Genomic DNA, 27,370 nt, shown 5'->3' with positions numbered 1-27,370 from the left:
AAATTAATTAATTTATTTATTTTTTCAGTGGGTTTTGTCATACATTGACACGAACCAGCAATAGATTTACACGTATTCCCCATCCCGATCCCCCCTCCCACCTCCCTCTCCACCCGATTCCTCTGGGTCTTCCCAGTGCACCAGGCCCGAGCACTTGTCTCATGCATCCCACCTGGGCTGGTGAACTGTTTCACCATAGATAATATACATGCTGTTCTTTTGAAACATCCCACCCTCACCTTCTCCCACAGAGTTCAAAAGTCTGTTCTGTACTTCTGTGTCTCTTTTTCTGTTTTGCATATAGGGTTATCGTTACCATCTTTCTAAATTCCATATATATGTGTTAGTATGCTGTAATATTCTTTATCTTTCTGGCTTACTTCACTCTGTATAATGGGCTCCAGTTTCATCCATCTCATTAGGACTGATTCAAATGAATTCTTTTTAACGGCTGAGTAATATTCCATGGTGTATATGTACCACAGCTTCCTTATCCATTCATCTGCTGATGGGCATCTAGGTTGCTTCCATGTCCTGGCTATTATAAACAGTGCTGCGATGAACATTGGGGTGCACGTGTCTCTTTCAGATCCCTCCATCTCTCCATCATGTCACCATGTCCACCTGGGGAAACTGGCCATCCCTGGACACAGGGGGAGGGGAAAGGGAGGAAGCAGCCTACGGAGAAGGAAGGCTTGTCTGGGTTCTGTCTTCAGGTGGAGCAGAGGGTCAGAGGGGGTGACTGAGCATGTGTGTGCTGGGATAGGACACACACGTGTACCCCTCAGAGAACACGTGGAGCCAGGTACCAAAGTACCAGGGGTCCTGTGAGAAGGAATGGAGGACAGGCGATGTGGCTTCGCACACATGCGGAGCGAGAAGTCTACGCGGAGAAGACGCAGCCCGCTGGGTACAACCGGAGATCCGCGTAGAGCGGGGTTAGCGTGTGCTGCCGGTGTGTGCGCAGGTCTCTGCCAGCCTTGGACTCGAGCTGCTCGGAGAGGATCCAACAGGAGGGGGCGCAGCGCCCTCTGCTGGCCAAACAGCCGGGCGCGTGGCACCTAGTCCGCGGACTCCCTCGGACGGGGTGCCCCGCCCATCCCTGAAGGTCTGTCCCTCATCGACCCACCATTCACCCCGTCCTGCTTCCCTTGGGGTCCGTCCGAGAAAGGAACCAAGTTGCTGGGCTGGATGGAGAGGCCAGGCTCTCAGTCACGACTGTACCTCACCTGAGCCGTGTGAAAGGGTGAGGTCTGATATACTGATCCACAGATTGGGGTTGAAAGAGCCGACCCTCTCCCAGTCACCCCTCCTCCTGTCCATTCATCTAGACAGCCAACACTGTCTATTCTCTGCCTTGACCCCTGATCCTCCTCCATCTCTCCATCCTATCACCGTGTCCACCTTCCTACCTGGTGAAACTGGCCACCCCTGGGCAAAGAGGAGGGGGTGAGTGGGGAAGGAATCCCCTCTCTTCTGTACCCACTCCCCGACAGTGGGGTGGGCTGGGGCGGGCTGGTCCAGAGGACCCAGACCTGGAAGACTTCTGCTGCCCTCTCGTCGGCGCTCTATCTGGCTGGAGCCCAGACCCGGGACTTGGGGGAAGAGGAGGCTCAGCAGCGGTGGATTCGGTGGACGAGGTCCCCCCCTGCTGGTCAGAGCTGGCACTTGCGCCGGGCTCTTGGATAGAGGCAGGGGTGGTGGCGGCTGTCGGGGGCGGATGTGCTCCTTCACTGTGGCTTCACACACACTGACATTTGATGTTAACTATAAAGCTGCCCGGCAGGCAGGACAGGGCAGGGCCGGCCGCAGCCCCCATTTACAGATATTAGACCCAAGACTTCCCTGATGGCTCAGACGGTAAAAGCGTCTGCCTATAATGCCGGAGACCGAGGTTCGATCCCTGAGTCGGGAAGATCCCCTGGAGAAGAAAATAGCACCCCACTCCAGTACTCTTGCCTGGAAAATCTCATGGACGGAGGAGCCTGATAGGCTACAGTCCATGGGGTTGCAAAGATTCAGATACAACTGAGCGACTTCACTTCACTTCTTCAGACCTAAGTTTGGGCTTCTCCAGTGGCTCAGCAGTAAAGAATCTGCCTGCAATGCAGGAGATGCAGGAGACGTGGGTTCAATCATCCCTGGGTGAGGAAGATCCCTTGGAGGAGGTCGTGGCAACCCATTCCAGTATTTTTGCCTGGAGAATCCCATGAACAGAGGAGCCTCTCGGGCTACAGTGCATGAGGTTGCCAAGAGCCAGACATAACTAAGCAACTGAGCTCTCACACACCCACCACCCAAGTTTGGAGGAGGGCTGTAGCATTCCCTGCCCCGCCCCCCCCACCCCCCCCCCCACATCCCCTGGGACTGACCCTTGTCAGCCACTGTCAATAGCTTCTCCCATCCCTTTTCAGTCCATCTCCTGGCCTTCCTGGCCCCTTCTCTTCTGGAGCAAAACTGAAAACCACAAGGAGAGGTTCCCATACCAGGGAGAAGTGGGAGCTTGGGTTAAACACTCTCAGGAAAGCAGAGGCCCTCCAGAACTGGGGTGTGGCTGAGGCCCCAGCTGTGGACACGCTGGTTTCTTTGCACACAAGCAAATCGAGCCCTTGATTTGAGATGTCTGCACAAGTGTTTCCTTTCTATCCATTGTCTCATTTTATCTTCACAACAATCCACGAAATGGGTACAAATATCCCCATTTTACAGATGAAGTAATTAAAACTTGGACAGCTTGTGTCATCCAGAGTTGTACAACCAGACTTGAACTCAAAGCCAGACTCTAACTCTGATGCAGAGCTGTGTCCTGAGCTTTATTTGCCCCTCTCCCCACAGTCCCAGGAATCTCACTCCCTCCCTTAATCTGACCCCACAACAACCCTGTGAGGGAAGCATTTTTTTATTCTCATTTTATAGTTTAAGAGGCAGAGGCTTGGTGAGTTTAAGGAGGTGTCCTAAGGAATGTCAGTGGCAAGGGGACAAGAGCAGTAAGGGCAGAGCTGCAGGCCAAGGGGAAGACGGTGGGAACCCTGGCTGGTGGAGGCAGACCCGGAAAAGAGGTGGGTCGGGTATGGCTTCCGATAGGGGTAGGGGCAGGGGGCTTCTCCCTCTGAGTACAGGCTCCCAACGTGGCACCTTTCTGGAACCTCAAGGGGCCAAGAGTGGAGTCCGGGACTGTGTCTCCTGGCCCGATGACGGACCTGGCTGGTCATCCCCTTGGCATCTCAAGGGGCTGCTGGCCGGTTCACTTCTCCACCCTGCTAAGCACACCCTGACTCTGGTGCCAGGCCCTCCTCAAGTGGCAAGGACTTGACATAGCTGAGGACGGAGGGGTGAGCAGGCAGGCCGATTGGTGGAGACCTTCTCTGTTCCCACTGCCCCCTCCTGACCTCCAGCTCTGTTCCTACATTTGGTCTCTCTGCCCTCTCAACCCCGCCTCTCTGACTCTCTAAGCCTCTCCTGGCCTCAGTTTCCCTGTCTTTCTGCAGAGGATTGCGGAGAATGTGGAAGGGGCTATGGGATGATGCAGAAGAAAGGTAAGGAGCTACAGTATCCTGAGAGAGGCTTCTGGAGCAAGACAGGCCAAACATGAATGTCAGTGGTTTATTGGGAAGCCCCCACCTTAAACACCAGCACCCTACCCTCTGCATCCTTGAGCAGAAATAAATAAAGTGGCATGTAATGAACCTAAGGAGCTCTGGGGTGGGTCAACCCCTGTCGTCCCAGGGGCTGGGGTCCTCCTGGCTCTTGAAGAGGGGCTGGGGAGAAGGAGGGAATGCAGACTGCCAAGCCACCCCTTCCTGGCCTGGCCCCGGTGCAGCCTGCACTGAGCTCACCACCCCTGAGGTCTGACCTTCCTGTCCCTTCCCCATCAGCCCCCAGCCCCTGGCCCCCTACCCCAAGAGTCCCATCCTGTGTTCTTGCTTCCAACTCTTTACTGCACAGCCTGGCGAGCAGCACCTCCGCCCCAGCCCAGAGGACCCAGCTGCGGGCGGAGGAGGCCTTGCTGTCATGCACGTCTCCTCTTCTCCCCTGCGGTTCAGGGGCTGAGAGGCTGACCCCTGTGTGATGCTGGTCAGTGGGCGGTCAGCTCCATGGTCTTCTTCCGCTCCTCTCGGTTCTCCTCCCAGTCCTCGTCAGGCTCATACGTGCCCTTGAGGATGGCCGCACGATCACTCAGGCTCAGAGAGTGGGGGAAGAGCAGGTAGAAGTAGATGATGGCAGCCGTGGCAGCCCCCACGATGGGCCCCACCCAGAACACCTGGCAGAGACAGGGCAGCGGCAGAGCTGAGCCCAGGCCTTGGAGCCGAGACCTTCCCTCCAGAGGACAGACCCAGGGGCCTCGCAGGGGAGACAGACGTAGACACTCCCACACCTCCGGAAGGAAAGTATTCGCCCTTTTGCAGGGACAGATTGACTGATACCCCACTCCCCAATGACAAAGGACACTGATACCCAGGTCCTGAGAGAAGATGGACATCCCCCAGAGGGACAGGGCTCCCGCCAACCCCACTATGCCATGCTGCAAGTCGCGTTCAACTCTTTGCGACCGTATGGACTGCAGCCCACCAGGCTTCTCTTTCTGTCCATGGGATTCTGCAGGCAAGAATACTGGAGTGGTTTGCCGTGTCCTCCTCCAGGGGATCCCCCCGACCCAGGGATCGAATCCTCAGTCTCTTATGTCTCCTGCATTGGCAGGCAGGTTCTTTACCACTAGCACCCCTGGGAAGCCCACCAACCCCACCCTAAAGAGAGACAAATGAACCTTCAGAGAGAACAGACATGGAGATCCTCAGAGAGATGAACATAGCTCCTCTCCCTTCCACACAGGGAGACAGACAGACTCTGGAGAGAGACCATGAGCTCTCAAAGGAGATGACAGACAAATTGTCCAGAGGGACAGACCCACAGGAAGGAAGATTCTCCCCAGTCCCTAACAGGGACAGATAAATAATATGTCAGAGAGGACAGACACTTGGACCTCCCTGTCCCCCACCACCCTGAAAGATGGAAACCAAATCCTCAGAGACCAACACTGGAGCACAGATGCTTTCCCTTCCCTACAGGGACAGACACACATAGTCCCTGCCCCACCGACCCCCAAACAGGATCCCCTGCCATCTAAATCTACCCCTGCCCTTGCTCTGGCTACATCCCCATCTCTCTCCGGTCACCCCCAAGCTCTGGGCCCCCATCATCCAGAAAGTCCCGTTAACTGTCAGCTGCTAAGGCTGGGTTTCTAGGTGCTCATTGCCAGGGAGACAGGGGAAAGTCCGGACTTACCCAGTGTGCGGAGCTGAACCGACTCATGATTACTGCGGGACCAAAAGATCGGGCCGGGTTCATGGAGCAGCCCGTGAAGTAGATCTAAACAGAGAGAAGGAGGCCGTGAGGAGGGCAGCATGCCTGTCCACTCCCACAAGGCCTGGACCCCCCCTGGGGTCCCCTAGCAGTTCAGGGGCTCAGCCAGGTCTCCGACTGTCTCCCGATCCCTAGACTGGTGACCTTTCCCTTCATAGTTCCCTCTGGATCCCTCCTTTCCTCTCTGTCCTGAGCTTGGGCTTGGTTTCCTGCCTCCATCCCAACTCCCCCTCACTCCCGTATTTTCTCAGACTGGAGAAGGTTTGAGGGGATTGAGTCTGGGCCAGAGTATAGCAGCTCCACTCTAGGTCTTCACTGGGGGCTCGCTGATCCAGAAGGTGCTGCCCCAGGACCCCATTATTTGCCCTGAGGGGCCAAATGGCGCCTTTGCTCACCCCCACTAGGTGGCCCAGTGTGACGGACAGGCCAATGGACAGGGCTGGGGAGCCCACGGGGCTGGTGCGGCGGGAGTCAGTGGAGGAGAAGACGCAGAGTGCCAGCTGGAAGGTCAGAATCATTTCCGCCACCACAGCCTGGCCCGCGGTCGTGTTGTTGTTGAGCTGCAAGGGGATGGTGTGTTAGGAGCCCTGCCTTCTTCTGCCTCTAAGGCCAGGGACCTGTAGGGATGGGGCTGTTGGTCTCCAGGGACTCCTAGAGCACAAGTGCCTGGAAGCCAAGCCCTGTCACTTCAGGGAGGTCATTTGCCAGAGAGACTATATACTTGCCAGTGCTCACACAGCTTGGAACGCAAAGCTGTGGCCCAAGTGACAAAGCTGGGGGACCTCTTCCTGGACACTGGCCCAGCACTGGTCTACCCAGGCCCCAACCCCCACAAGCTGGCATTTACCCTCCCTCCTGTGGGCAGCTGCCCAGTTTGCTTACTGCACCCCCCAAGCCCGCCTCCTGCCCGTGCCTGACCCACTGCCAGTTCCAAACCTCAAACCCGTCTCTCCGGTGGGGCTGACTCATGGTTTGACAATGGCCGAGAAAATCCTCCTCTGTGTTTGATTAATGAACCCAGTTTGCATGGGACAAGGGGGCTGAAACTGGGGTGGCAGGGATGGGGGGAAGGGGAGGGGGCCAGGAGCCGAAACCAATATTCATCAGAGACCATATGTACGGGCACCCCATTAGGGAGTTCACAAGCCTGGCTTCTAAACATAACCCCGAGTCCTACTCTATGGAGGTCATGGCCATTTCCATGTAATGAGAAGGAGAAAAACAAAACCCAGAGAGGTTGGGGGTCACCAAAGCCAGGATCACAACCCAGCTCTCTCTGATGGTTCCATGAGACCACTCCACTGAGGACCACACAAGAGCGATGAGGTGCCCAGGAGGACAGAAGAACTTGGAGGTAAGACAGGAGAAGAGAGAAGTTCTGGGGTAAGAAAAGGCAGGCAGTAGGCACCCGGACAGAGGCTGGGATGGGGCAGCACGAGGCGGGTGGGCAGGCAGAGGAGGCGGATAGGAACCAGAGGAGTCGGCTGAGAGCACACACCACCGCGGAGATTCATCTTCCTGGCCTCGGGATGCTATGACCTTCTTGGCAAAGGTTTGAGCTGGCTGGTCTACTCTGTGCCACCCATTCCAGAGATGGGGCTTGGGGGCCGGGTCCAGAGCCCACCCCAGGGTCCCTGCCCCACAGCCAGCCCCCTGGGCACTCACCGCGTTGACAGCCAGATTGCCTCGGGCGTTGGATGGTGCCAGCCCGTAGAGGATTGCGGCCCCGGCAATGGCGCCCACCAGCTGGGCCACCAGGTAGAAGACCGTCCGGAGCAGGGAGATCTGGTTACCCACTAGGAGGGCCAGGGTGATGGCGGGGTTCATGTGGCCACCGCTCACGGGCCCCAGGGCCTGGGCCATGGTACCTATGGCCAGGCCGAAGGCCAGCGAGATCTGCAGGACGCTGGGCAGCGCCGATGGCCACTTGAGGGCCGAGCCGAGGCCAAAGAAGACGAAGATGAGGGTGGCCAGGAACTCGGCGAACACTGCCTTGAGGAAGGCCAAGGAGCACACCTCCTTCTTCATGGTCTTGAGGCAGTAGCCCCCGCAGGGGTCGCCCGTCGGGGCAGCGGCGCAGGGGGCGGGGGACTGGCTCGGGGGCGCCGCACGGTCTTGGGTGTCCGCGGCGTGGCCAGCGACGTGGCACGGGGCCTGCGGGGGCGCGCTATATACCAGGCAGGTGGCCCGCGGCGGGGCGGGCCCGGGGGTGCAGTGGGCGGCTCCCGCACGCGGGGGCCAGCACTGCGCGCAGGGAGGGAACTTCAGGGCCGCCGCGAGCTCGCAGCGGCCCCCGGCCCCGCGCGCCCCCCCGCCCGGGCAGCCGCACGCCCTCTGGGGCCACGTGACCCGGCCGGCGATGTAGACCGGCTGGACGGGCTGGAACCCGCGCATAGTGCGCTCCGGGCGTCTCCCGCGCTCTTAGTCCACTCTGTCTGTCCCGGGCTCCCGGGGAGACTTTGCTGGCTCTGGGCTCTCCCGTTCTTCGGCCTTCCGGACGGGTGCCTCCGCCGAGCCTCGATCTCTGGCCGTGGTCTTCCCCTTTTCTTCTCTCCGGGCGCTGGGTCCAGCTCCTCCTTTTCCTCCTGCGACCTGGGCATCCTGACCCGGCCTCATGCCCGGCCGGGCTGGAATGATGCGCTTCCCTGAGGACAGCGTCGCCGCCACCCAGCTCCCTGCGGGCCCGCGGTGGCGGGGGCGGACGGCAGGCCCGGCAGGGCCGTGCGGGGCGGTCTGGTCATCGCGGGCCTCTCCCTGACTCGGGCGGGGCAGACCTCCTGGATTCGAGCCGGGGCGTTTGGGGATAATGAGCACCGTGCTCATAGCCTGCCCCGGACTTGGCCATCCTAGCATCTACTCTCTATTTCACCTTTCCTCATCTCTTTTGCTCTCTGTGACTTTGTCTCTGCCAGTCGTTGCATCATTTTCCACGTCTGAATGTCTTACATGTGGTCTATTTTAGTTCCCCCAAAGTCAAGTTCTCCCGCCCGTGGACTGGGTAACACTTTCTTCCTGCCCTTCCCAGTCCCCCCTCTCCGCCGCCCCTTCTTCCCCCCACCCGCACCCCTCCCATCCTTCCCTCTTCCCTAATCCCTGGGTAGGTATGTGGGGAATGAGGCTGGAGGGCCCTTGAGAGCTTGGAAGAGGGGCAAGGACGGACCCCCAAGATCCCAAGAGTGGAGCTGCAGTAAAGACGCCTCCACGGCTACCATGCCCCATCTTTGGGAAGTACTCAGATTAGTGCTTGGCAGAGAGTGAGGCTCCATAAAGTTTCCTCACATTGTGACTGTAATTTTAAAAGCCTCTTGAGGGCTGCGTGTGGAGCGCAGCAGGACGGTGCAGCAGAGGGAGGGAACAGGTGCTCCTCTGGCAGGGGGCTGAGGGGCGGGCCGGAGGAAAGTCAAGGACCTGGAGGAGCAGGATCTGGGCTCCATGGCAGCTAAGAGGCCAAAGAAAACAAAGAAAACAAGGACGGAAGGAACCTCGCTATTGTTCCTGCTCTGCCCTGGTTTCCTGCTGGAGCCGCTCCTCCCCCACGTCTCTCCTCTTAAGACAGGGGGCCCATCGGTCCCTTCTGCCCTGGGTCCTGTGGTCCTGCCCCTGGCAGAGGGTGGCGGCTGTGTACAGGATCTTCATCTGGGCTTGGGGGCACAGGGCCCTGCGGGCCTGGTACAGACCGGTGCAGACTGGAACGAGAACATTCATGACCCCAGAGGCCTTTGAGGACTAAGCTCTGTCACCTCTGTCTTGCCTCCAGTCTGCCCCCTTCCACACTTTTTTTCACTCTCTCTCTTCAAGGCACTGCTCTCATAAATCCACAGATCTTAAACTCCACAGTCTTAAAGTGTCACCAGGGGAAGGAAGCTCCTACTTGAGGTTTTGAGACCAATCTTTTACAGCTAACCAACAGCTCTGGCCTCCACTGTGTGATTAAATTCTGAGCTACCTGTGAGGAAAATCAGACTCACAGGTTCTGCCTTGCCCAGGGTCACACGGTGAGCTAAGATGAGACCCACAGGCTCGTCAGGACTGACCTGGTGTAGCTGAAGAACAAGACCCTATCTATCCAGGTTGTTCAAATGAGGGCAGCTGGTTATGTTTCCTAGGCCTGGCTTGAGGCCTTTCTACCTCTCTCTGACCATCAGGGTCCCTCTGTCCTCAAGCTGTCACAAGAGTGCCCACATGCTGGAATTATCTTTGCCCTGAGCACTTGGATCCTTCCTGGTCAGTCCCAGAGGAACGCTTCCTTGGGACCTCTCTGGGCTGGGAGATGGATCTCCCTGTGTGTGGCAGGGAAAGTTAGAATCTCTCAGGAGGAACCCCTGCTTTTTCTCCTGATATTGGGTTCCCTTGGTTCTTTGGCAGCAGTTTCAGGCTGGGGGTAGAAATGGCAGGGTAGTTAGCAGTAGGTGATGCTGCCAAGAGTCCACACACCCCCAGGTTTGGGGAAGAGTCATTCATTCATATCCAAAGACTTATTGAGCACTTACTACATACCAGGCACTGTTCTAGGCACTGGAGATATACCCATGAGGTAGCAGGCAATGTCTTTGCCATGTGGAACTAATATTCTAGTGAAAGGAAACAAACAATAAATAATAGACATATGGAAAATATATAGTGCAATAGAGTCCAGTTAAGTGCTATGGAATAATAAAATATGTTATGGGGGACTGGTTCTTTGCAATTTTAAATGGTTGTCAGTGAGGGTCTTATTGACAAGGTGACATCTTAGCAAAGACTTGGAGAGTAAAGCTGAATCTGGCCTCTGAACTAAATTAAATCTCTGAGACAGAGTTTTGGGTGAAGCAGAAAAGGATCGTTTTATTGCTTTGCCAGGCAAAGGGGGCCACAGTGGGCTAATGCCCTCAAAGTTGTGTGTCCCCCATTTGAGGAGGGCCTGTGAGGAGTCTTACTGTCCAGGGACAGGGTTGCTGATAAGGATCAGGGTGCGTGCAGGACCCACATTCCTTCAATCCAGCGATCATATGGCATCAGGTGATGGGTGAACTGTGACCTTCTCTGGAATGAAGAGTGCTTCATCACGTCTTCCATTTGGTGGGAGTTTTAGTTCTGTGCAAGAGTTCAAAGATAACATTATATATATTCCTTGAGGGGGAACCAGGACCCTGCCCCCAAGGCTGTACTACTGTTTCTTGACTGCTCCTCCCTTGTCTTTGCATCCCCTCCCTTCCCTGATCAGCAACTATTTGAACCTGCCCTTTGAAACTCAGAGAAGGTGATGCAGAGAGGCTTTTGTGCCCAAGAGTTCCATAGGGTCCTGCTTGATCTCAATACCCGCTTTTCTTTGATACTTCTCAATCCTGAGGAGAACAGGTATTGGACAAGAAGGGGAATAATCATTTTGGATAGAGAAGTTAAAAATAAATGCTTCCCAGGTGGTGGTAGTGGTAAAGAGACTGCCTGCCAATGCAGAAGATGCAGATTTGATCTCTGGGTCAGGAAGATCCCCTGAAGGAGGGCATGGCAACCCACTCCAGTGTTCTTGCCTGGAGAATCCCATGGGCAGACAGAGGAGTCTGGCATGCTATGGTCCATAGGGTCACACAGAGTCAGACACAACTGAAGCAACTTAGCAGGCAAGCATATTAATCATAAACTCAGCAGAGGAACTCAATCTTAGGGGGACTTGGTTTCAATCCTCCCTTTCTTCTTTTTCTTTTTTGGCTGTACTATGTGGCATGTGGGATCTTAGTTTCCCAACCAAGGATTGAACCCTGGTCCTCTTCATTGAGAGCACAAGTCCTAGCCACTGGACCACCAGGGAAGTCCCAACATTTAGAAAAATTAATTGATCGGCTGCATTGGGTCCTGTTGCTGCACATGGGCTTTCTCTAGTTTTGGTGAGCAGGGGCTACTCTCTAGTTGCGGTGTGTGGGCTTCTCATTGGTGTCTTCTCTTGTTGTGAAGCATGGGCTCTAGAGTGTATGGGCTTCAGTAGATGTGGCGTGTGGGCCCTAGAGCGTGGGCTCAGTAGTTGCAATTTACAGGTTTAGTTGCCCCATGGCATGGGGAATCTTCCTGGACCAGGGATGGAGTCTGTGTCCCCTGCACTGGCAGGCAGATTCTTAACTAATGAACCACCAAGGAAATTCTCCTCTTCTCTTTTTAACCTTCCTGAACTTTTTTCAGGGAGTGGGGCAGTGGCCACTCTGGCTACTTCCTTCTAAAATAGGGCATAGTCCTGCCTCAACTGGACACTGAATTGGAAATATTCGTGAGTTTCAAATCCTGGATCAGAGTTTAGTTCAATTAAAATCGCAAACCCCTGGTCCACCACTTGGTGCAACAGATCCAATTAGAAGTAGTCGGAATAGTGACAACCGGAATTCTAATAGACAAAATAGATCTCATTCCCTGAGGAATTCAGGAGAATAAACCTGAAACCCAGTCTGGAACTGGCCCTTTGAAGAGACTCACTGTGGCCAGTTATCTAATTTTACCTAAGGAGGTTTTTAACAGCATTAACATATACATAACAGGAGATACTGACTACTACACATATTGTCTTTTTTTTTTTTTTTGCTAACATCTGACCTAAACCAATTTTATTGTCTAAAAATTTAATCATTTTAAGCGGATACCTTGAAACCATCTGGTTGCAGCTACCAACTGCCAGAAGACATTGCTTTGAGAATGGCTGGTAGCATCCTAAGTGTGACACAGCTCAGAAAGTTCAAGTTCTCAGCAATCCAGGAATGTGTCTGAAATCCACAATGGTCACTTAGCTGATGTCTGAACCACAGCTACTCCGTTTTGATTTTCAAATATTTTTCCCTCCTCATGGCCAAAGCAGATGTCACTGTTAATGATTTCAGTGCTTTTCTTGATATGAGAAGATGCAAGAATTTGGGCTCATAAAATCTCCTGAGTATCCAACTATCTGACGGCCTGTTCTTCCAGTTTTTTCCAGAGCACAGAGTACCTCATTCCTGATCTCCACCCTGAACTCCTTTCAGGGTGTGTTGAAGGTCAGTGGCTGCAGTGGCCTTGACCTAATCCTTGCAGAGGCAGATGGCAAGTGCCAATTTTCAGTTGGCAGAGCCCCTTCAGGGTCATGAATTTGACCATAGTTTGGCGGGAGTCATTTCATGGTCACTTCATCCCACAGCGCTGAGAATACTTACTCCCAGTTCTGGCGAAGATTTCACTGATAGGCTACTCAACGTGCTATTACTGGACTAGGCCTTATTAATAGTAGCCCCAAATCTCCAGACTCCCTGTCTTACTAGTCTCTTATGGTTCAGGAAAACATTCCCTCTTGTTTCTTCCCATATCTAGAATTTTTACATTCATTAATCTCTTATGGAACTTATATCAGCATCTTATCAGAGGCTCAGTCACACATTTGGTAATTTAAAAAAAACAGCTTTGTAAAAAAGGTAAAGTAAAAAATAATATAGCTGGCAGTATTAGTAAGGTCATAAGTAAGAATTTAAGTCAAGAACTTCTATTAGGTGCAGCCTAGTATGTCTCAGTTTGTCTGACTTTGTTCTATACCAGTTGTTATCTTTAAGGGAAATTATATATTGGCATTGTCCATGAAGCACCCAGCCCAATTTCCTAGTGTTGCTAGGCTGGTTATCTCTAGTATGGTTTAACTGTCCCCAACATAAGGGAGCCTTTAAATTTAAATGACCATAACCTGGTATTAATCTCTTGGTTGCAGATCATGTAGCATCTGATCTTCATCCAAAAATAGATGACTGAGTTAAGCCTCAGAAACAAAGAGTGTCCTTTAATAATTCAATTAAATTTTGCAGCAATATAACATGATGCAACAAAGATCCCATGTGCTGCAACTAAGACTTGATGCAGTCAAATAAATATATAAATATTTTTTAAAAGCCCTGATATTTGGGATGCTTGTCAAAAAGTTTCAAAACACTTGGGTGTATAAGATCATAAGTCACTGTGAAACAATAGTTATTCACTTAACATAGTGACAATAAAAGATTTCAAAGGCAAATATAGAACAGATAACTTAAGAGGTAAAGAAATCTGTTATCAGAGCCAGTTCAATGTTTTAAGAAAAATTGTCTTCTCAACAGAGATAAAAATAAAATTCAAGTTTCAAATCAGCTTACTTTTGAAATTCATTTACTCAGTTAAATTCATTCCAAACTCAACCAGACTTGACCATGAATAAAACTCTTCTCAGGGTCCACTTCCTACAAACCTTCCATTATTTTCTGCATCCTTATTAGCCCATTCCTCATTTTTCCATCCAAAAACAATGAGTTCTAAGATGGACTCACTTTGTTTTTCCTTAATAAAATGTAATTCGATTCCTTATACTTTCCTTACTGAAAACACACATCCCACTTTCCTAGAGCATACTGAGATGTTTCCTTTATTACTTGTATTAGCTTTAATTACATGTTTAAATTAGAGTCCTCACCTCTTAAAAAACCTTGATTTCTAGTGAAAATTAAGAAGTAAGAAATTATAAACTTTTATATTAGCATTCTATTGATTGGTGAACATAAATACCAATGATAATTTCTTAAAAAATTTGCTTTCTTTTTTTTTTTTTTTTTAAATTTGCTTTCTTATAGAGAACATCTCTGGGTGGCACCAAACATATTCATTGATAGACCTAAATGTCTTTAATTTCTTTGTTTAGTAATTGATGTCTTGGTATCTTATTTTATTTGGGAATGACCCAGCTAGTCAACAAACTTCCATCATTTAACTAACATTTCATGTTACTAAATATCCAGAGAGATCCTCCTCAAGTGGACATTCCTAAACCATAATTATTCCCCTACAGTTTACCTAAAAGCTCTTATCATTTCCATTTACTTTCCTTAAAGGACTTCCCTGATGGTTCATTGGTTAAGACTCTGTGCTTCTAATACAAGCGGCCCGAGGTTTGATTCCTGGTTGGGGAACTAAGATCCCACATACTACAGATCATGGCCAATAAATAAACAAAAGCTTCTTCACATTGTTACTTTCCTTGACAGATTTGCAACAGATATAATAAGGTCTTACTTGATTGCAGCCATGAAATTGAAAGATGCTTATTCCTTGGAAGGAAAGTTATGACCAACCTAGACAGCATATTAAAAAGCAGAGACATTACTTTGTCAACAAAGGTCCATCTAGTCAAGGCTATGGTTCTTCCAGTAGTCATGTATGGATGTGAGAACTGGACTATAAAGAAAGCTGAGTGCAGAAGAATTGATGCTTTTGAACTGTGGTGTTGGAGAAGACTCTTGAGAGTCCCTTGGAATGCAAGGAGGTCCAACTAGTCCATCCTAAAGGAAATCAGTCCTGGGTGTTCATTGGAAGGACTGATGTTGAAGCTGAAACTCCAGTATTTTGGCGACCTGATGCAAAGAGCTGACTCATTTGAAAAGACCCTGATGTTGGGAAAGATTGAAGGCAGGAGGAGACAGGGACGACAGAGGATGAGATGGTTAGATGGCATCACTGACTCAATGGACATGAGTTTGGGTAAACTCTGGGGGTTGGTGATGGACAGGGAGGCCTGGCGTGCTGCGGTTCATGGGGTTGCAAAGAGTCGGACACGACTGAGTGACTGAACTGAACTGAAACCTAAGTACAACAGAAGTATTATGTTTAATATTGATGACTCTAAAGACATGTCTATATTAATCGAACCAACAAGCTTAAGCCACCTTCAATAGCAGATATCAATTCAGTACTGAATATTTCCCAGATCACATGGTCCTGAAGTTCATCTTGGCCAATTTTTAAAATATTTAATTTATAAGCACTTTTTTTTAAAGACAATTACATAGAGCTAATTTACCAGTTATTTTTACATACTGACAGAACCAGAGATCCCACAGTTTTTCCATTTGAGGCCCCCCTCTTTCTTTTTTCTCTTTCTTCAATCTCAGAAAGTAGAGATAGTCTAGATAAATGTTCTTGAGAATCCTGGTAGAACATTTACATCTCAAGGCATGTGAGTGAAAAGTCTCTCAGTCATGTCTGACTCTGCGACCCCATGGACTGTAGCCCACCAGGCTCGTCCATCCATGGAATTTTCTAGGCAAGAGTACTGAAGTGGGTTGCCGTGGCACAGGAGGAGATAAATACCAATTTCTTTTTCTTTGAATATAGAGAGATTTGTTTTAAGAAATTGGCTTTCACAGTTGGCTTGAGGATCCCCAAACCTGATAGGATAGGTGATTAGGCTGGAAACTCAGTGAAGAGTTCTTGTTCATAGACAATCAGGTGGCAGAATTCCTTCTTGCTTAAGGGAAGTTAGTCTTGTTCTATTAAGGCCTTCAACTGGTTGATTGTGGCCTGCCCACATTACAGAGGACTTCAGTTTTATTAAAATTTCTTTAATGTAAATGCTAATCTCACACAAAAAAATACCTTCACAGAAACATTCAGAATAATTCTTGACTAAATATCTAGGCACTGTGGCTAGGCCAAGTTGATACATAAAATTAACCATCACAGGAAGTAAAGTAGTGTGGTTTTTAAGCCAAATTACTGAATTTTTAAAAATTCGCCTTTGTTTAAAATTTTTTTTAATTTATTTTTAATTGAAAGAAAATTGCTTTACAATATTGTGTTGGTTTCTGCTGTACATCAACATGAATCAGCGATAGGTATACATATGTCCCCTCCTTGAACCTCCCTCCTCCCTCCCATGCCATCCAACCCCTCTAGATTGTCACAGAGCCCCGGTTTGAGTTCTCTGAGGCACCCAGCAAATTCCCACTGGCTATCTATTTTACATGTGGTAGTGTATAAGTTTCCATGCTACTCTTTTCATTCGTCCCACCCTCTCCTTCCCCCGCTTCCCCAGGTCCATAAGTCTGTTATCTATGTCTGCATCGCCATTGCTGCCCTGCAAATAGGTTTATCAGAAATACCAATTCCTTTTCATGGGAGCATAGCTGAAAACTTCCCAGCTTTGGAAAAACACCCTAGAGGGACTACAAGATAGAAGATAGAGCTCTGGTCACCTATATCAAGGCTAGTCCAGAAGGGAAAATTCTAACCAAACCTCCGCCACAGGCGAAGCCCAGTGCACTAGAGAAGGATACCCTGATGTTGTCCAAGTGAGACCTGTTATTTACCAAAGACCCCTCCACTGGTCAGTGCAAGTACTGCCACACATACAGACAGACAACAACATGGTTCAACAGACAAAATATTAGACAAGGTGTAGCCCGAAGATTCCATTTCCACTCCCAGATGGAGAACTCAGAGTGGTTCACAATGAAGAATTTCCCCATCTTGCACAAGACAGAGTGGCTAACCCCAAAACAACACACACAGATACAAATGATAGATAAGCCACGGTCACACAGATAGAAAATCAGAGGAGGTATAATCTAAAACCTTCACTTCCACTCCCAGACTGAGGGTTCCAAAGAGATTAGCTCAGTTCTTGAAGGAGAACAAGCCCAGAACTGGCCTTCAAGGATCCCAGAGTGGCTGGCCACGATGGAGGGGAGCGAATTCCCAGCCTTTCCATCCCTGTGACGAAGCCATTCTAGCTGAAAAATAGGTGATCATACAAAGGCCACCTCTCCTCACTTTTAAGAATGCACATTGGCCAAACAGAATTACAACAGGATCTCATTTCTCTTTAGTCATGGTTCATAGCTATAGGTCGATCAGTCTGCCAGGATTTTCTCCAGAGGACTATCAGATGGAATTGAAGATGAAGCATTTCCCATGTTTGATCGATAGAACACTCAAGTGCAGACCAAGAACAAACCAAAATCCTTGCCAGCAACAGAAGCCTCAAACCAAAAACCAAACAGCACAAGGCTCAAATCAGCTTCCAAGTTCCGCTTAGCCTGTGGCCTCTGCCCCAGCAGGTGCCTTTCAAATGGAATTTCCCAGAATGGAAAACTGATGCCAGAAGCTCAGCCTCTGTACACTGGTGCTGAATCGAATCTCGGAGACAGGGTTTGGGGTGAAGTAGAAGAGAAGAGATTTAATGCTTTGCCAGTAAAGGGGGCCACAGTGGACTAATGCCCTCAAAACTGTGTTTCCCAACTTTGGGGGGGGGTGGTAGGGGGCTGTGAAGAGTCTTTTAGTCAGGATCAGGGATCAGGGTGTGTGCAGGACCCACATTCCTTTAATCCAGAGGTCATCTGGCATCAGGTGATGGGTGAACTGTGACCTTCTCTGGAAAGAAGAGTGTTTCATCACGTCTTCTATTTGATATGAGTTTTAATTCTGCAGGGGAGCTCAGAGATAACATTATGTATATCCCTTGAGGGGGAACCAGGACCCTGCTCCCAAGGCTGCACTACTCTTTCTTGGCTGCTCCTCCCTTGTCTCTGCATTTCCTCCCTTGCCTGATCAGCAAATGTTTGAACCTGCCCTTTGGAACTCAGACAAGGTGACGCAGAAAGGCTTTTGTGCCCAGGAGCCCCATAACATCTTGCTTGGTTTCAAGAAGAGAGGGAAAGAACCATGCATGTGGAGGGGAAGAACATTCCAGGCAGAGGGAGTGGCCTGAATTGCTGGAGCAGAGAAAGCGAGGGAGGTCAGAGAGCAGTGGAGGTGGGCAGGCCTTGTGCATCACCAGAAGGACCGCAGGCTTTACTCAAGAGACTGAGGGAGTCACTGACGGGGGACTGGTGTGCGCTGAAAAAATTCTTTTTGTTTTTCTTTTTGGCTGTACCGCGTGGCATGCGTAACTTCCCTGACCAGGGATTGAACCCATGCCCCCTGTAATGGAAGTGCAGAGTCTTGGCCACTGGACCACTAAGGAAGTCCCTGACAAAGGTTTAAAAAAAAATTAATTTTTTTATGACTGTGCTGGATCTTCGTTGCTGCACGGGCTTGTCTCTAGTTGCAGTGAGTGGGGGGGCTACTCTCCAGTTGCAATGTGCGAGCTCCTCTTGTTGTGCAGCACAGGTCTAGGGCACTCGGGCTTCAGCAGTTGCTAAGAGTGGGCTCAGTGGCTGCAGCTCCCGGGCTCTAGAGCACAGGTCCAGTACATGTGGCATATGGGCCTAGCTGCTCCGAGGCACTTGGGATCTTCCCAAGTCAGGGATCAAACCTGTGTCTCCTGCATTGGTAGGCAGATTCTTTACCACTGAGCCACCAGGCATGCCCCTGACAAAGCTTTAAAAGACACCTGTGTTGCTGTGTTGAGAAGAGATGAGAGGGGCATGGAGGCAGGGACACAGTGGCCTGGTGGGAAGTACTGAAGGTGAGAGATCTGGATCCCTTTGAAGGTAGAAGTGACAGGATTCCCTGATGGAGTCAGGGCTGGGTGTGAGAATGGGGAGTCAAAGATGGCTCAAGCCTTTTGGCCTCAAGCTGGAAAGATGATGTTGCCGTCAGTTGAGATGGGAAGGACCGTGCAGGAACAGGTTTGGGAAGAAGAGCAGGAGGCTGATCTTGCACGTTCAGTGTTAGGTGTTATCCCAGACCCTGGGATAACTGTTATGCCAGGTCCCTGCCCTGTCTTCCCAACATGGTGCTCTAGTCTGTACAAGGGGACCAAGAGGGGCTCCTTCACTCTCTCTGGTGGCCACACAGCCAGCCCATGTCCTGGTGGCCTCCCTGCAGTGCCACCTGGGTGACACAGCCCAGCATACCCATTTGGGCCAGGCTGACAGTGGGACTCGGACACCACAGGCCTCCCAGCTGAGCTCCTTCGGCATTGAGATCCCTTCTGCACCACCCCTCGAGGCAGCTCTGGGTGCTCATGACATGCCACAGACTCTAGTCTGTCTGCTGGCTCCTCGGACTGCACGGACCATTTCTAAGTTGTGACAGAAACAGCATTTATTGACAAGTGAGCATTTATTGAGTGTTTACTATGTGCAGAGCACTGTGGGAGACACAAGACGGATGGGGGAAGATAGAGAGGAGGGTGCCATCTGAGAACCAAAAGGAGCCCTGCCCCCAAAGGGCTCATCATCTAGCTGGGAGGCACTGCCCAGATACAGAATCGCAGCTTAAAGACCCAAAAGAGTATTGAAGCAACCCGCGCAGGGGCAAAGTCATCTGGAGCAAAGTGGGAGTGCAGAGGTGGAGGCAGCTGAGGCCCAGTGGCCAGCCCCTCCTCCCCTCAGCTCAGAATCTCCTCATTCTCCAGCTGGGGACCTGAAGTTCTGTCCATCTGCCTCCATGCTGCCCTGCCTCTGTCTGGTTTGGTATGTGGCCTCCGCCCTTCTCCAGACTGGGTGCTCTTTGAGGGCAGAAACCAGCCTGTGTTCTTCGTCATTGTCTCCCCACCTGGCTCAGAAACTGGGACACAAACATGCTTAATAGGTGTAGTTCCCCTCCATCCCATCACTTGAATCCTGCTTTGACTTCTGACCTCAGTGATCCCAATCTGGGCAATCGGGGCTGGAAGCAGTGGGGCTCTCACATTTAGTTCAGGGGACAGTGTCGTCTTGGAAGAGGAACAGCTGTAGGGAGAAATTTTTGGCAACTTCTGGAGGGATCTGTGGAGAAGGAAATGACAACCCACTCCAGTATTCTTGCCTGAAAAATGCCATGGACAGAGGAGCCTCGTGGGTCAGAGTCCAGGAGTTGCAAAGAGTCAGAAACTATTGAGTGACTGAGCTGAGATGGATCTGGTGGGGAGAAGTGAGGAGGGGATGAAATACCTGAGACACGTCAAGGCTTGGCTTACAGCTCAGAACCTTGCTGCCTTTGAAATTCCAGTGCAAGGACACTCAGCTGCCAGAAGTACAGCCTGGGGGTTACTTTGGACTCTGACTTGACCCCTCCTCCAGGAACAAGGCCAGGTGACTGTCATCAGCTGTTCAAGGATTGGGAGAATCATCTCCATAGCATCTATGACTGAGGGCAGGCTTTTTCTAACCGGAAGGAAGGTTTGCTCAAGGAAGACAGAAAAGAGCTTAGAGGAGGCAGTGGGTATGATTACAGATATGTGTTCCTTATCCAGTTTGTCTCTGAAGGGAGTGGAGGGCCCGAAGGGGCTGGAAGCTCTGGTGCACAATGATGCTTGTGCAGTGTGGGACAGACACAGAGAAAAGCCTTGAAAGCATGAAGGCATCAGAGCACGGAGAAGGGGGCTCACGGTGTGGTCCTTAGGTCAGCTATGCAACAAGCTGGAGAGGGAGGGGAGCACGGCTGGCATGGGTGGTGGGAGGAGGGGAGGCAAGGGGAGAACAGTCAATGGCAGGCTCAGGGTTGGGGTTGGTGAAGAGGCTGGATCAGGATGGGGCTAGCCCCACACCCATCTCCTGCTGGTACCTTGGGGCCCCAGGGCCTGCCTTTGCTTTAACCACCAACTAAAGGAGGTACAGGAGGCCAAAGGTCATGCCCCTTCTGTATTCTTCCCCCCTACCCCACCCCACCCCACCCCACCCCACCCCCAGGAACAGAAATAACGAAATGATCCCACTAATGCGTGATAATGGTATGAGGACTTACAGTTCACACAGCATCTTTACATGCATGATCTCACTTAATCCCAGTTAATCTCATTTGAGAAACATCGCACTGGCCTGGAAATTTAGAAGACCCGGCTCTAGACATAGACCTGTCTCTGCCTAGACAAGTCATTTCCCCTTCTTTGGCCTAGAAAGTGCTAGGCTGCTCTCTCCGCAATAAGGTCCTATGGGGGGAGCCAGAAGGGAGGGGGCAGAAGGGCTGGGGAGGTGGAAGGGAGAGAGGGGAAGAAGAGCTGCTTCCTGGGAAGGGGCCAGAAGTGGGATAGGTGATGGGGACATGTTGCCTGGTGCCTGTGGTTACGTGCCTGAGTGCCTTGCCCAGCCAGCCATAGGTGTGTGCTGGGTGAGAGGGCTCACTTGCGAAACTGAGTGTCTCCTTTCAAGAAGTGTCTAGTTGCAAATCCTCCTCCTCCCAAGACAAAGGCCAGGGGCCCACTAAGGCCTTTTGTTTTCTCTGCCACAGTGGGAGGCTAATCTCTCAGTCTGGAGCTCCCCCCGCCCCCACCCCTCCCAGATGGGGTCGCAGGTATACCTGCTGGCTATGCACATACACACATATGCCTGCTTCTTTCTGGGGCGAGGTCCTCTCTTAGGGCAGGAGGGAGGTCCTTGGCCTCGATTTCCCTCTCTCCGCTCCCATCCCAGGCCAATTCTGGGGGGAGCTGTCTTCTGGTTGAAACCTCGCTACCTCTAGCGAGGGTTCCTGGCAAATCTTAGGAGCCAGTGCTGCAGCTTGGGGAAACTTCCCTGAAGGGGCAGAGCCGGGAGTGGAAATCAGTGCCTCCCTCCAGCCCTCTCAGAGTGGCCTCCACACCCTCCTCTTCTCTTCTACCTGGGAGCGCGCTTAGCGCTCCTGGGGACAGGACCCCTCCACTGCAGAGGACGCGGATTTATTGCAGGTGGGGAGGGAGCGGTCAAGAAACGAGTGAGAGGTGATCAGCCAGGGCACACTTGCGCCAGCGCAGGCACACCTGCTTACACTCAGGAGTGTGCACAGCCCTGCACTTGGGGACAGAAAGGCACTTGGGGGACGCACACGCAAAAAATCCTGGGGCACCTTTTCCAGCTCCCGTCCCCCAGCCCCCCAGTACACTTGCGCAGGCTCTCGGAGGAGGCTTCTAGCTGCGCCCTCCCTCCCCAGCTCCCTGCCAGGCGCCGCAGGGTCCACTACTTGCTGCCCCGCAGCCTCAGGCCAGGGGAATCTGCCCGGCTCACCGCGGTGCCCGGGGCCCTGGCCGCTCGGCGCGTCTTGGAAGCAGCTACTGTGCCCTGGGGGCCGGCTTCGAGCCTGGGGAGAGGGGCTCCGGCGGGGTGGCGGGCGGGCGGGCGAGCTCCCCCAGCCCGTCCGGGCGCTCAGGCCTTGCTGCCGCGCGGGAGGCTCTGCGGGGAGTGCAGCTCCACCGACTGCCGCCGCCGCACTTCGCGCTCCTCCCAGTCGGCGTCGGGCTCCAGCCCCTTCAGCACCGCCAGGCGCTCCGACAGGCTCTTGGCGGGCGGGAACAGCACGTAGTTGTAGAGGAGCGAGGCCACGATGGCGCCGACCAAGGGTCCGATCCAGAAGACCTGCGGGGCGAGCGAGAGGGCGGCTCGAGGGATGCTCCTTTCCCCGTTGGCGTTGAAAGGGGGCCTCGCGCGGTGAAGGGTATCAAACGCTCTTCCGTGCGAATAGTGAGCAGGAGCGAGCAGCTGGGAAGACTTGTTAGTTGGGGGCTAATGGGGCGAATTCGGTGCGGACTCCCTGGTAACCTTGGACAAGTTACTTGCCCTCTTTCTGCCTGTTTCCTCACTCTAATACCTAACGCCTAGGGTTGTTGTGAAAACCCTATGAGTCAATATTTGCAAAGCACTTAGAATAAGTCCTGGCGCATACTAACAAAGTGCTAGATAAGTGCTAAATGATAGAAATATGTAGCCTAGTATAAATATTACGATTTATCGAATTCGAAGGCACTGTGTCATCTCTTTTAAACCGGTAACCTCACTTAATCTTTCCCCAAAGCCAAAGGAACAACCACTCTTATCCTCATTTGTAGATGTAGAAACGGAGTCTCTGGCGTCAGACCTGAAAGGTGGACCCAAGGCTCCCGGTATCCCCAGGAGGAGGACTGGGGGCGGGGTGGATTTGCTGATCCCACTGCTCTCCCTTCTAGTGGAGATGGGTTTCTGCGGGAGGGGAAGACAGGGAGGTTTCGGCCATTACCCAGTGGTCATCAAACTTGCCGGTGACGATAGCTGGAGCCAGGGAGCGGGCAGGATTCATGGAGCAGCCAGTGTAGTGGATCTGCAGTGGAGGCAGGAGTCAGGGAGGGGAGTGGGGTGAGAATGGGGCCAGAGTCTTTGTGCCCCTCTCCAGTGTTGACCTCAACCTAAAGGGCATTCATGGATGGACAATTAAGTTCGTGCTATATTTACAGGGCTTGCTATTCATTTGAAGCTGGAGTGCTATCTGTCTCTTTGTGGTGCTTGGGGGTCAAACCCTCTGGAGTATGTCCATGTGTCTGTCCCTCTGGGGGTGTCTCTGTGGCTCTCACTTTCGGGGGTTCTGTGTATCTATCTCTAGAGCAGTCTGTGTATCTGTTTCTTTGGGGACACCTCCCAGTCTGTCCCTCCAGGGAGGCTGAATCAGTGGCCATGACCTACCCCAAGGAGGTGGCCCAGGGCCACAGAGAACCCGATGGAGAGGGCAGGGGTGCCCACGTTGTCTCCACGGCGCTCGTCGGTGGAGGCGAAGATGCAGAGCACGAGCTGCAGTGTCAGGAAAAGCTCCACAGTAACCGCCTGGCCAGCTGTTGAGTTGTTGCTGAGCTGGGGACAGAGGAGGGGGCACACTGAGCATGCTCCCCACATTGGTGTCATCTTCCTGCCCACCTGCAGCCAGGGACCCAGATAGGCTTCTGGGCACAATCCACCAGGGCGCACCAGCCACCTTAGTCCACACTACTGGTAGGTTCTTACTGGGCCATGGTACACAGGCAGGGGGATGGACCCCACGACTGACTGTGGTTCCCAGGCTAGAGGTAGGGAAACCGAGTCCATAGCCCATTAGGTTTGGTGACTGGGACTGTGTGCCTGCCATGTGAGAGGAAAAGGGTACTGAGATATGGAATTTCTGTTTCCTGAAGAACAAGGAAGGAAGAGGTTTTGATTGCAGCAGGAAGTTTTAGGCCTGGTTACAGGAAGACCTTCCTCGCTATTTAAGCCACAGGATACTGGTGCTAATGAGTGGCCAGTGGTCTTTCCTCCTATGGTCAAAGGGCTCCCAGGAACAGGATCAAGGGACTGGCTCAGGGGCTGGCGCTAATGTGTTCCCTTCCCCCAGGAGCCCAGTGTACAACTGTGCTTGTTCCCCTTTACCTTGCCTATTCCTACTGCAGGCGTCAGTTTTGCCCTGTGGATTTGCTCTCTGCACTTCCTGCAGAGGTTGAGGTGGGGGTCCTGGAGCCCTGTACTGTGATGCCTCCACCCCCATGTGGGGCACCCATGGTCCCAGCAGACCTTACCTTGTAACAAGAAAACCTGGGGCTGAGTGAAGAGGTGATTTCATAACTCGGCCGCACCCAGTACTGGATTTCTCTCTGGGTTTTGTTATCTTGAACCTTACACCCTGCCCTCTGGGTCTGGGCACTGCGCTGGGTGAAGCTGGGATAGCCCTGAGCTCCCATACTCCTTCTCCAGGCTCTGAACCCCCACCTTGGATCCTAACCATCGAGATGGCACCCTTGGGCCTCTCTGGAGTCTAACCTCAACTCCCTCTCATCTTCCAAAGTCAGAGCCTATAGTGGGGGGCTGTGAACAGCTTTGGAAGCAGATACTTTGGAGCCTCTGACTTGCTGTGGGGCTCTATTTATTTCAGCCTCAGTTTGTCTTTCTGTAAAATGGGGATAGCAGAATGGATCCTGGAGGACTGTGAGACAAATGGAAATGACAAAGGCAGAGCCCCAGCCCCATTCCCTGGTAAAGAGTGATCTAAAGGAGAGTGTATGGACATGGGTTCGGTGCCAGACAGCTCTGGGTCCGTTTCCAGGTGCTGACACGGCTCTGTGATTTGAATCAATTGAATGCTGAACCTCAATTTTACCACTCACAGTGGAGGATCCCAGAATTCTCCTTACAGTGTTGTACCAAGAATGAAATGAAATCTGGCCTGCCACAAAGCAGATGCACATCAGTGGTAAATTCTTGGTGGGCAGACTGGCTTTTCCATTGATTTCAGCCATGGGGGTCATCTGGCTCTTGCTAGCCTCAGGACAAGTCAGTCCCACTGCTGCCCCATTCCAGCCAGGAAGGTTCTCACCAGGTCATCAAGATGGTAAATGCTGGGCAGAAACTCAGAGGAGCCTCCCAGACCCTTCCCTTCTGAGGGCCCCAGTCAACTGTGAGATGATGGAAGAGCAGGAGGTCATGTCCTCAAGGCCCCTTAGCACTCCCGTTGCCCTGCTATTAGAGGAGATTTTCCAGCTACACATTCTGAGGCTTTCTTGTCCATGCTTTCAGGAAGTTCTTCTTTTAGTCTAACTAGACCTCATCTTGCTGCAAACTGAACTAATTTCATTCTCAATGGAAATGGTCAGACTTCTCAGTCTATCCATCACAGTGGTCACTCTTGCCTTCTCTCAAACTTGAGTCCCCAGACTCATCATATTTTCCATTTTGAAGAGAGAAGTTCCCCATTTGGGACACCCCTCCTCCTTGCATGAGGAAGGCCACCTATACAGGGGAGGGGATGGCCACAGAGACCATGCAGGACTCTTCAGAGACATCAGAGCTTTTATCCAGTGGCCCAGGGATAGAGAAGGCCAAGAAATGCAGGAGATTGAGACATGAAAGAAGCACTCGCCTTCCTGGCTTGGAAGAGGAGCAAGAGTTAGAGCTGTGTTGAGGGACACAGGCTGTCTCTTCCCACCCATGCCCTCAGATGCCCAGGCCTTGCCCAGACCCAGGATAGGTAGAGGGCAGGGGTGTGGAGGGGGAGGGGCCATAGCGTCACCCTTAGCTCCCAAAGCCACTGGTCATGTCATCAGCTCATGGGCTCTGGGGATGTGCTCCAAGGTCTGGAGAGACCTTTCCCCTTTAGCTTTGCCCTGGGTTCTGCTACTTTCCTTGATATTGACAAACTGTAGAGCTTTTAGTCTGTCATTTCCCTTCTCTGAGCCTCAGTTTCCTCATTTGCAAAACAAGGCTTAGATGGTGGCTCAAGGAGGGAACATTGGTGGGGTAGAGAGATCACAGGTTTTACAGTCAAGCCTGGGTTTAAAGACTGGCTTTGGTACTTCCCCTTTCTGAGTCTCAGCTTCCATGTCCTTAAGAAATGGATCTTCTCATCCCTCCCTTACAGGTTGTAAGTTATCCACCTGTGGCTTGCATGGAGCCCCTGTTGTTGAGCCCTGTACACAGTGGATGCTGAAGGAATGTTGGGTCCTTCTTCCCTCAGGGAGATGCTGGGGACTAGCTCTCTGAAGTTCCTTCTTCATAGTCTATTCATGTCTGCTTGGAGACTCCATCCTCCATGAGTCCTAGCACAGCCCTTGCTGCAATGCGAACATCAAGTCAAGAGAGTCCTTGATGTGGCTCTCCCTCCAAGAGGCTCAGGGCAGAAGGTACCAGCAGACCCGTGGATACCCAGCCGCTGCTTGACATTACTGCTCCTTCCACCCTGACTCTCCTGTGGCAGCCACGTTCCTGGCTCCAGCATTTCTGCCCCTTCCCCATCCCACCTCTCTCTGTCTCTCCACCTAGACCCTCACCCAGATGTGGTCCCTCCCATCTCATCCTTCACAAGGGACTTCCCAGAATCTGCCCTTGTGGAAAGGACACAGTTCTGGCTACTCACGGCATTGACAGCCAGGTCCCCTCGGATATCTGGTGGTGTGATCTCATGGAGCAGGGCGGCCCCGGCCACAGCCCCCAGCAGCTGGGCAGCCACGTAGAAGACAGCGCGGAGAAAGGAGACGTGGCAGCCCACCAGGCAGGCCACAGTCACAGCAGGGTTGATGTGGGCCCCGCTGACGTGGCCCAGAGCCTGCACCAGGGTGCCAATAGCCAGGCCAAAGGCCATGGCGATCTGCAGCACAGAGGGCAAGGCCTGTGGCCAGTTGAGGGCTGAGCCGAGGCCAAAGAAGACAAAGAGGAGTGTGGCCAGGAACTCTGCGAGCACTGCCCTGGAGAAGGCTATGGACCGGAGTTCCCACATGCTGCGGAGCCTTCCGTGGGCTGGCCCAGGGGTCTCAGGGGCGGGGAGCTTGCAGCTCTCACTCTCCCTCCGTCTGTCTGTCTGTCTCTCTCTCAGGGTTTCTGGGGAGGCTGGTCTTGGACATTTATAGGGTCCCTCCATCCTGAATTTGGACACGTGAGATGTAGGTGGAGTCTGGCCGATACCTCTTCTCCCATGTGGCTGCCTCCTGCCCCCACCTCCTAGCCCTGGGTGCAGCATGCCTATCACCCCATCTAGGACTTCACAGCTGAATGGTGTTCCCCATTAATGAGCTCCAGATAAGGATTGACGTCCCCTAGTTTTCCGTGTTTGTTCCCTAGGTTATCCCAGGGCAGCTGCCCCAGGGCCTCCCCCGCCCCCACCCGTCCTATGAGGATTCTGTAGG

At 52.2% G+C, this 27,370-nt stretch overlaps 3 protein-coding genes across 4 annotated transcripts in view; all 3 read right to left on the bottom strand.

Moving 5' to 3' along the window:
• Window positions 1-27,370, bottom strand: part of LOC122427692 (tubulin alpha-1C chain) — a 1,128,437-nt gene that overhangs the window by 487,115 nt on the left and 613,952 nt on the right. The window lies entirely within an intron of this gene.
• AQP5 (aquaporin 5) lies at window positions 2,884-7,667 on the bottom strand. The gene is made up of 4 exons (XM_043447371.1): window positions 7,027-7,667; window positions 5,757-5,921; window positions 5,284-5,367; window positions 2,884-4,261 (listed from the first exon to the last, which is right to left on the bottom strand). The coding sequence occupies exons 1-4, from the start codon at window positions 7,387-7,389 to the stop codon at window positions 4,076-4,078; spliced, it is 798 nt and encodes a 265-aa protein (XP_043303306.1). The 5' UTR covers window positions 7,390-7,667; the 3' UTR covers window positions 2,884-4,075.
• AQP2 (aquaporin 2) lies at window positions 10,197-27,060 on the bottom strand. 2 transcript variants are annotated; one of them, XR_006265513.1, is made up of 5 exons: window positions 26,605-27,059; window positions 23,415-23,579; window positions 22,975-23,055; window positions 21,990-22,337; window positions 10,197-10,434 (listed from the first exon to the last, which is right to left on the bottom strand). XR_006265513.1 is itself a non-coding variant. In XM_043447380.1 (4 exons), the coding sequence occupies exons 1-4, from the start codon at window positions 26,962-26,964 to the stop codon at window positions 22,128-22,130; spliced, it is 816 nt and encodes a 271-aa protein (XP_043303315.1). In that variant the 5' UTR covers window positions 26,965-27,060; the 3' UTR covers window positions 19,131-22,127. The 2 variants fall into 2 exon arrangements, 1 of the variants encoding a protein (XP_043303315.1); XM_043447380.1 differs by lacking the exon at window positions 10,197-10,434 and having other exon boundaries at window positions 19,131-22,337; window positions 26,605-27,060.

Source organism: Cervus canadensis, chromosome 25, assembly GCF_019320065.1.
Source record: "Cervus canadensis isolate Bull #8, Minnesota chromosome 25, ASM1932006v1, whole genome shotgun sequence".
Lineage (NCBI taxonomy): Eukaryota > Metazoa > Chordata > Mammalia > Artiodactyla > Cervidae > Cervus > Cervus canadensis.
Note: the sequence above shows the minus strand (reverse complement) of the source record. Positions and strands in the feature narration are given on the sequence as shown.

What these genes read in the sequence shown, in the direction of transcription:
- AQP2 (XM_043447380.1), bottom strand. Translation starts at nt 26,964, where the DNA reads ATGTGGGAACTCCGGTCCATAGCCTTCTCCAGGGCAGTGCTCGCAGAG. An exon ending in GGGACCTGGCTGTCAATGCC is followed by an intron (nt 23,580 to 26,604) that starts GTGAGTAGCCAG and finishes CTCTGTCCCCAG; the next exon opens with CTCAGCAACAACTCAACAGC. An exon ending in CCCTGGGCCACCTCCTTGGG is followed by an intron (nt 23,056 to 23,414) that starts GTAGGTCATGGC and finishes CCTCCACTGCAG; the next exon opens with ATCCACTACACTGGCTGCTC.
- AQP5 (XM_043447371.1), bottom strand. Translation starts at nt 7,389, where the DNA reads ATGAAGAAGGAGGTGTGCTCCTTGGCCTTCCTCAAGGCAGTGTTCGCC. An exon ending in GCAATCTGGCTGTCAACGCG is followed by an intron (nt 5,922 to 7,026) that starts GTGAGTGCCCAG and finishes ATCCCCTTGCAG; the next exon opens with CTCAACAACAACACGACCGC. An exon ending in CACTGGGCCACCTAGTGGGG is followed by an intron (nt 5,368 to 5,756) that starts GTGAGCAAAGGC and finishes CTCTCTGTTTAG; the next exon opens with ATCTACTTCACGGGCTGCTC.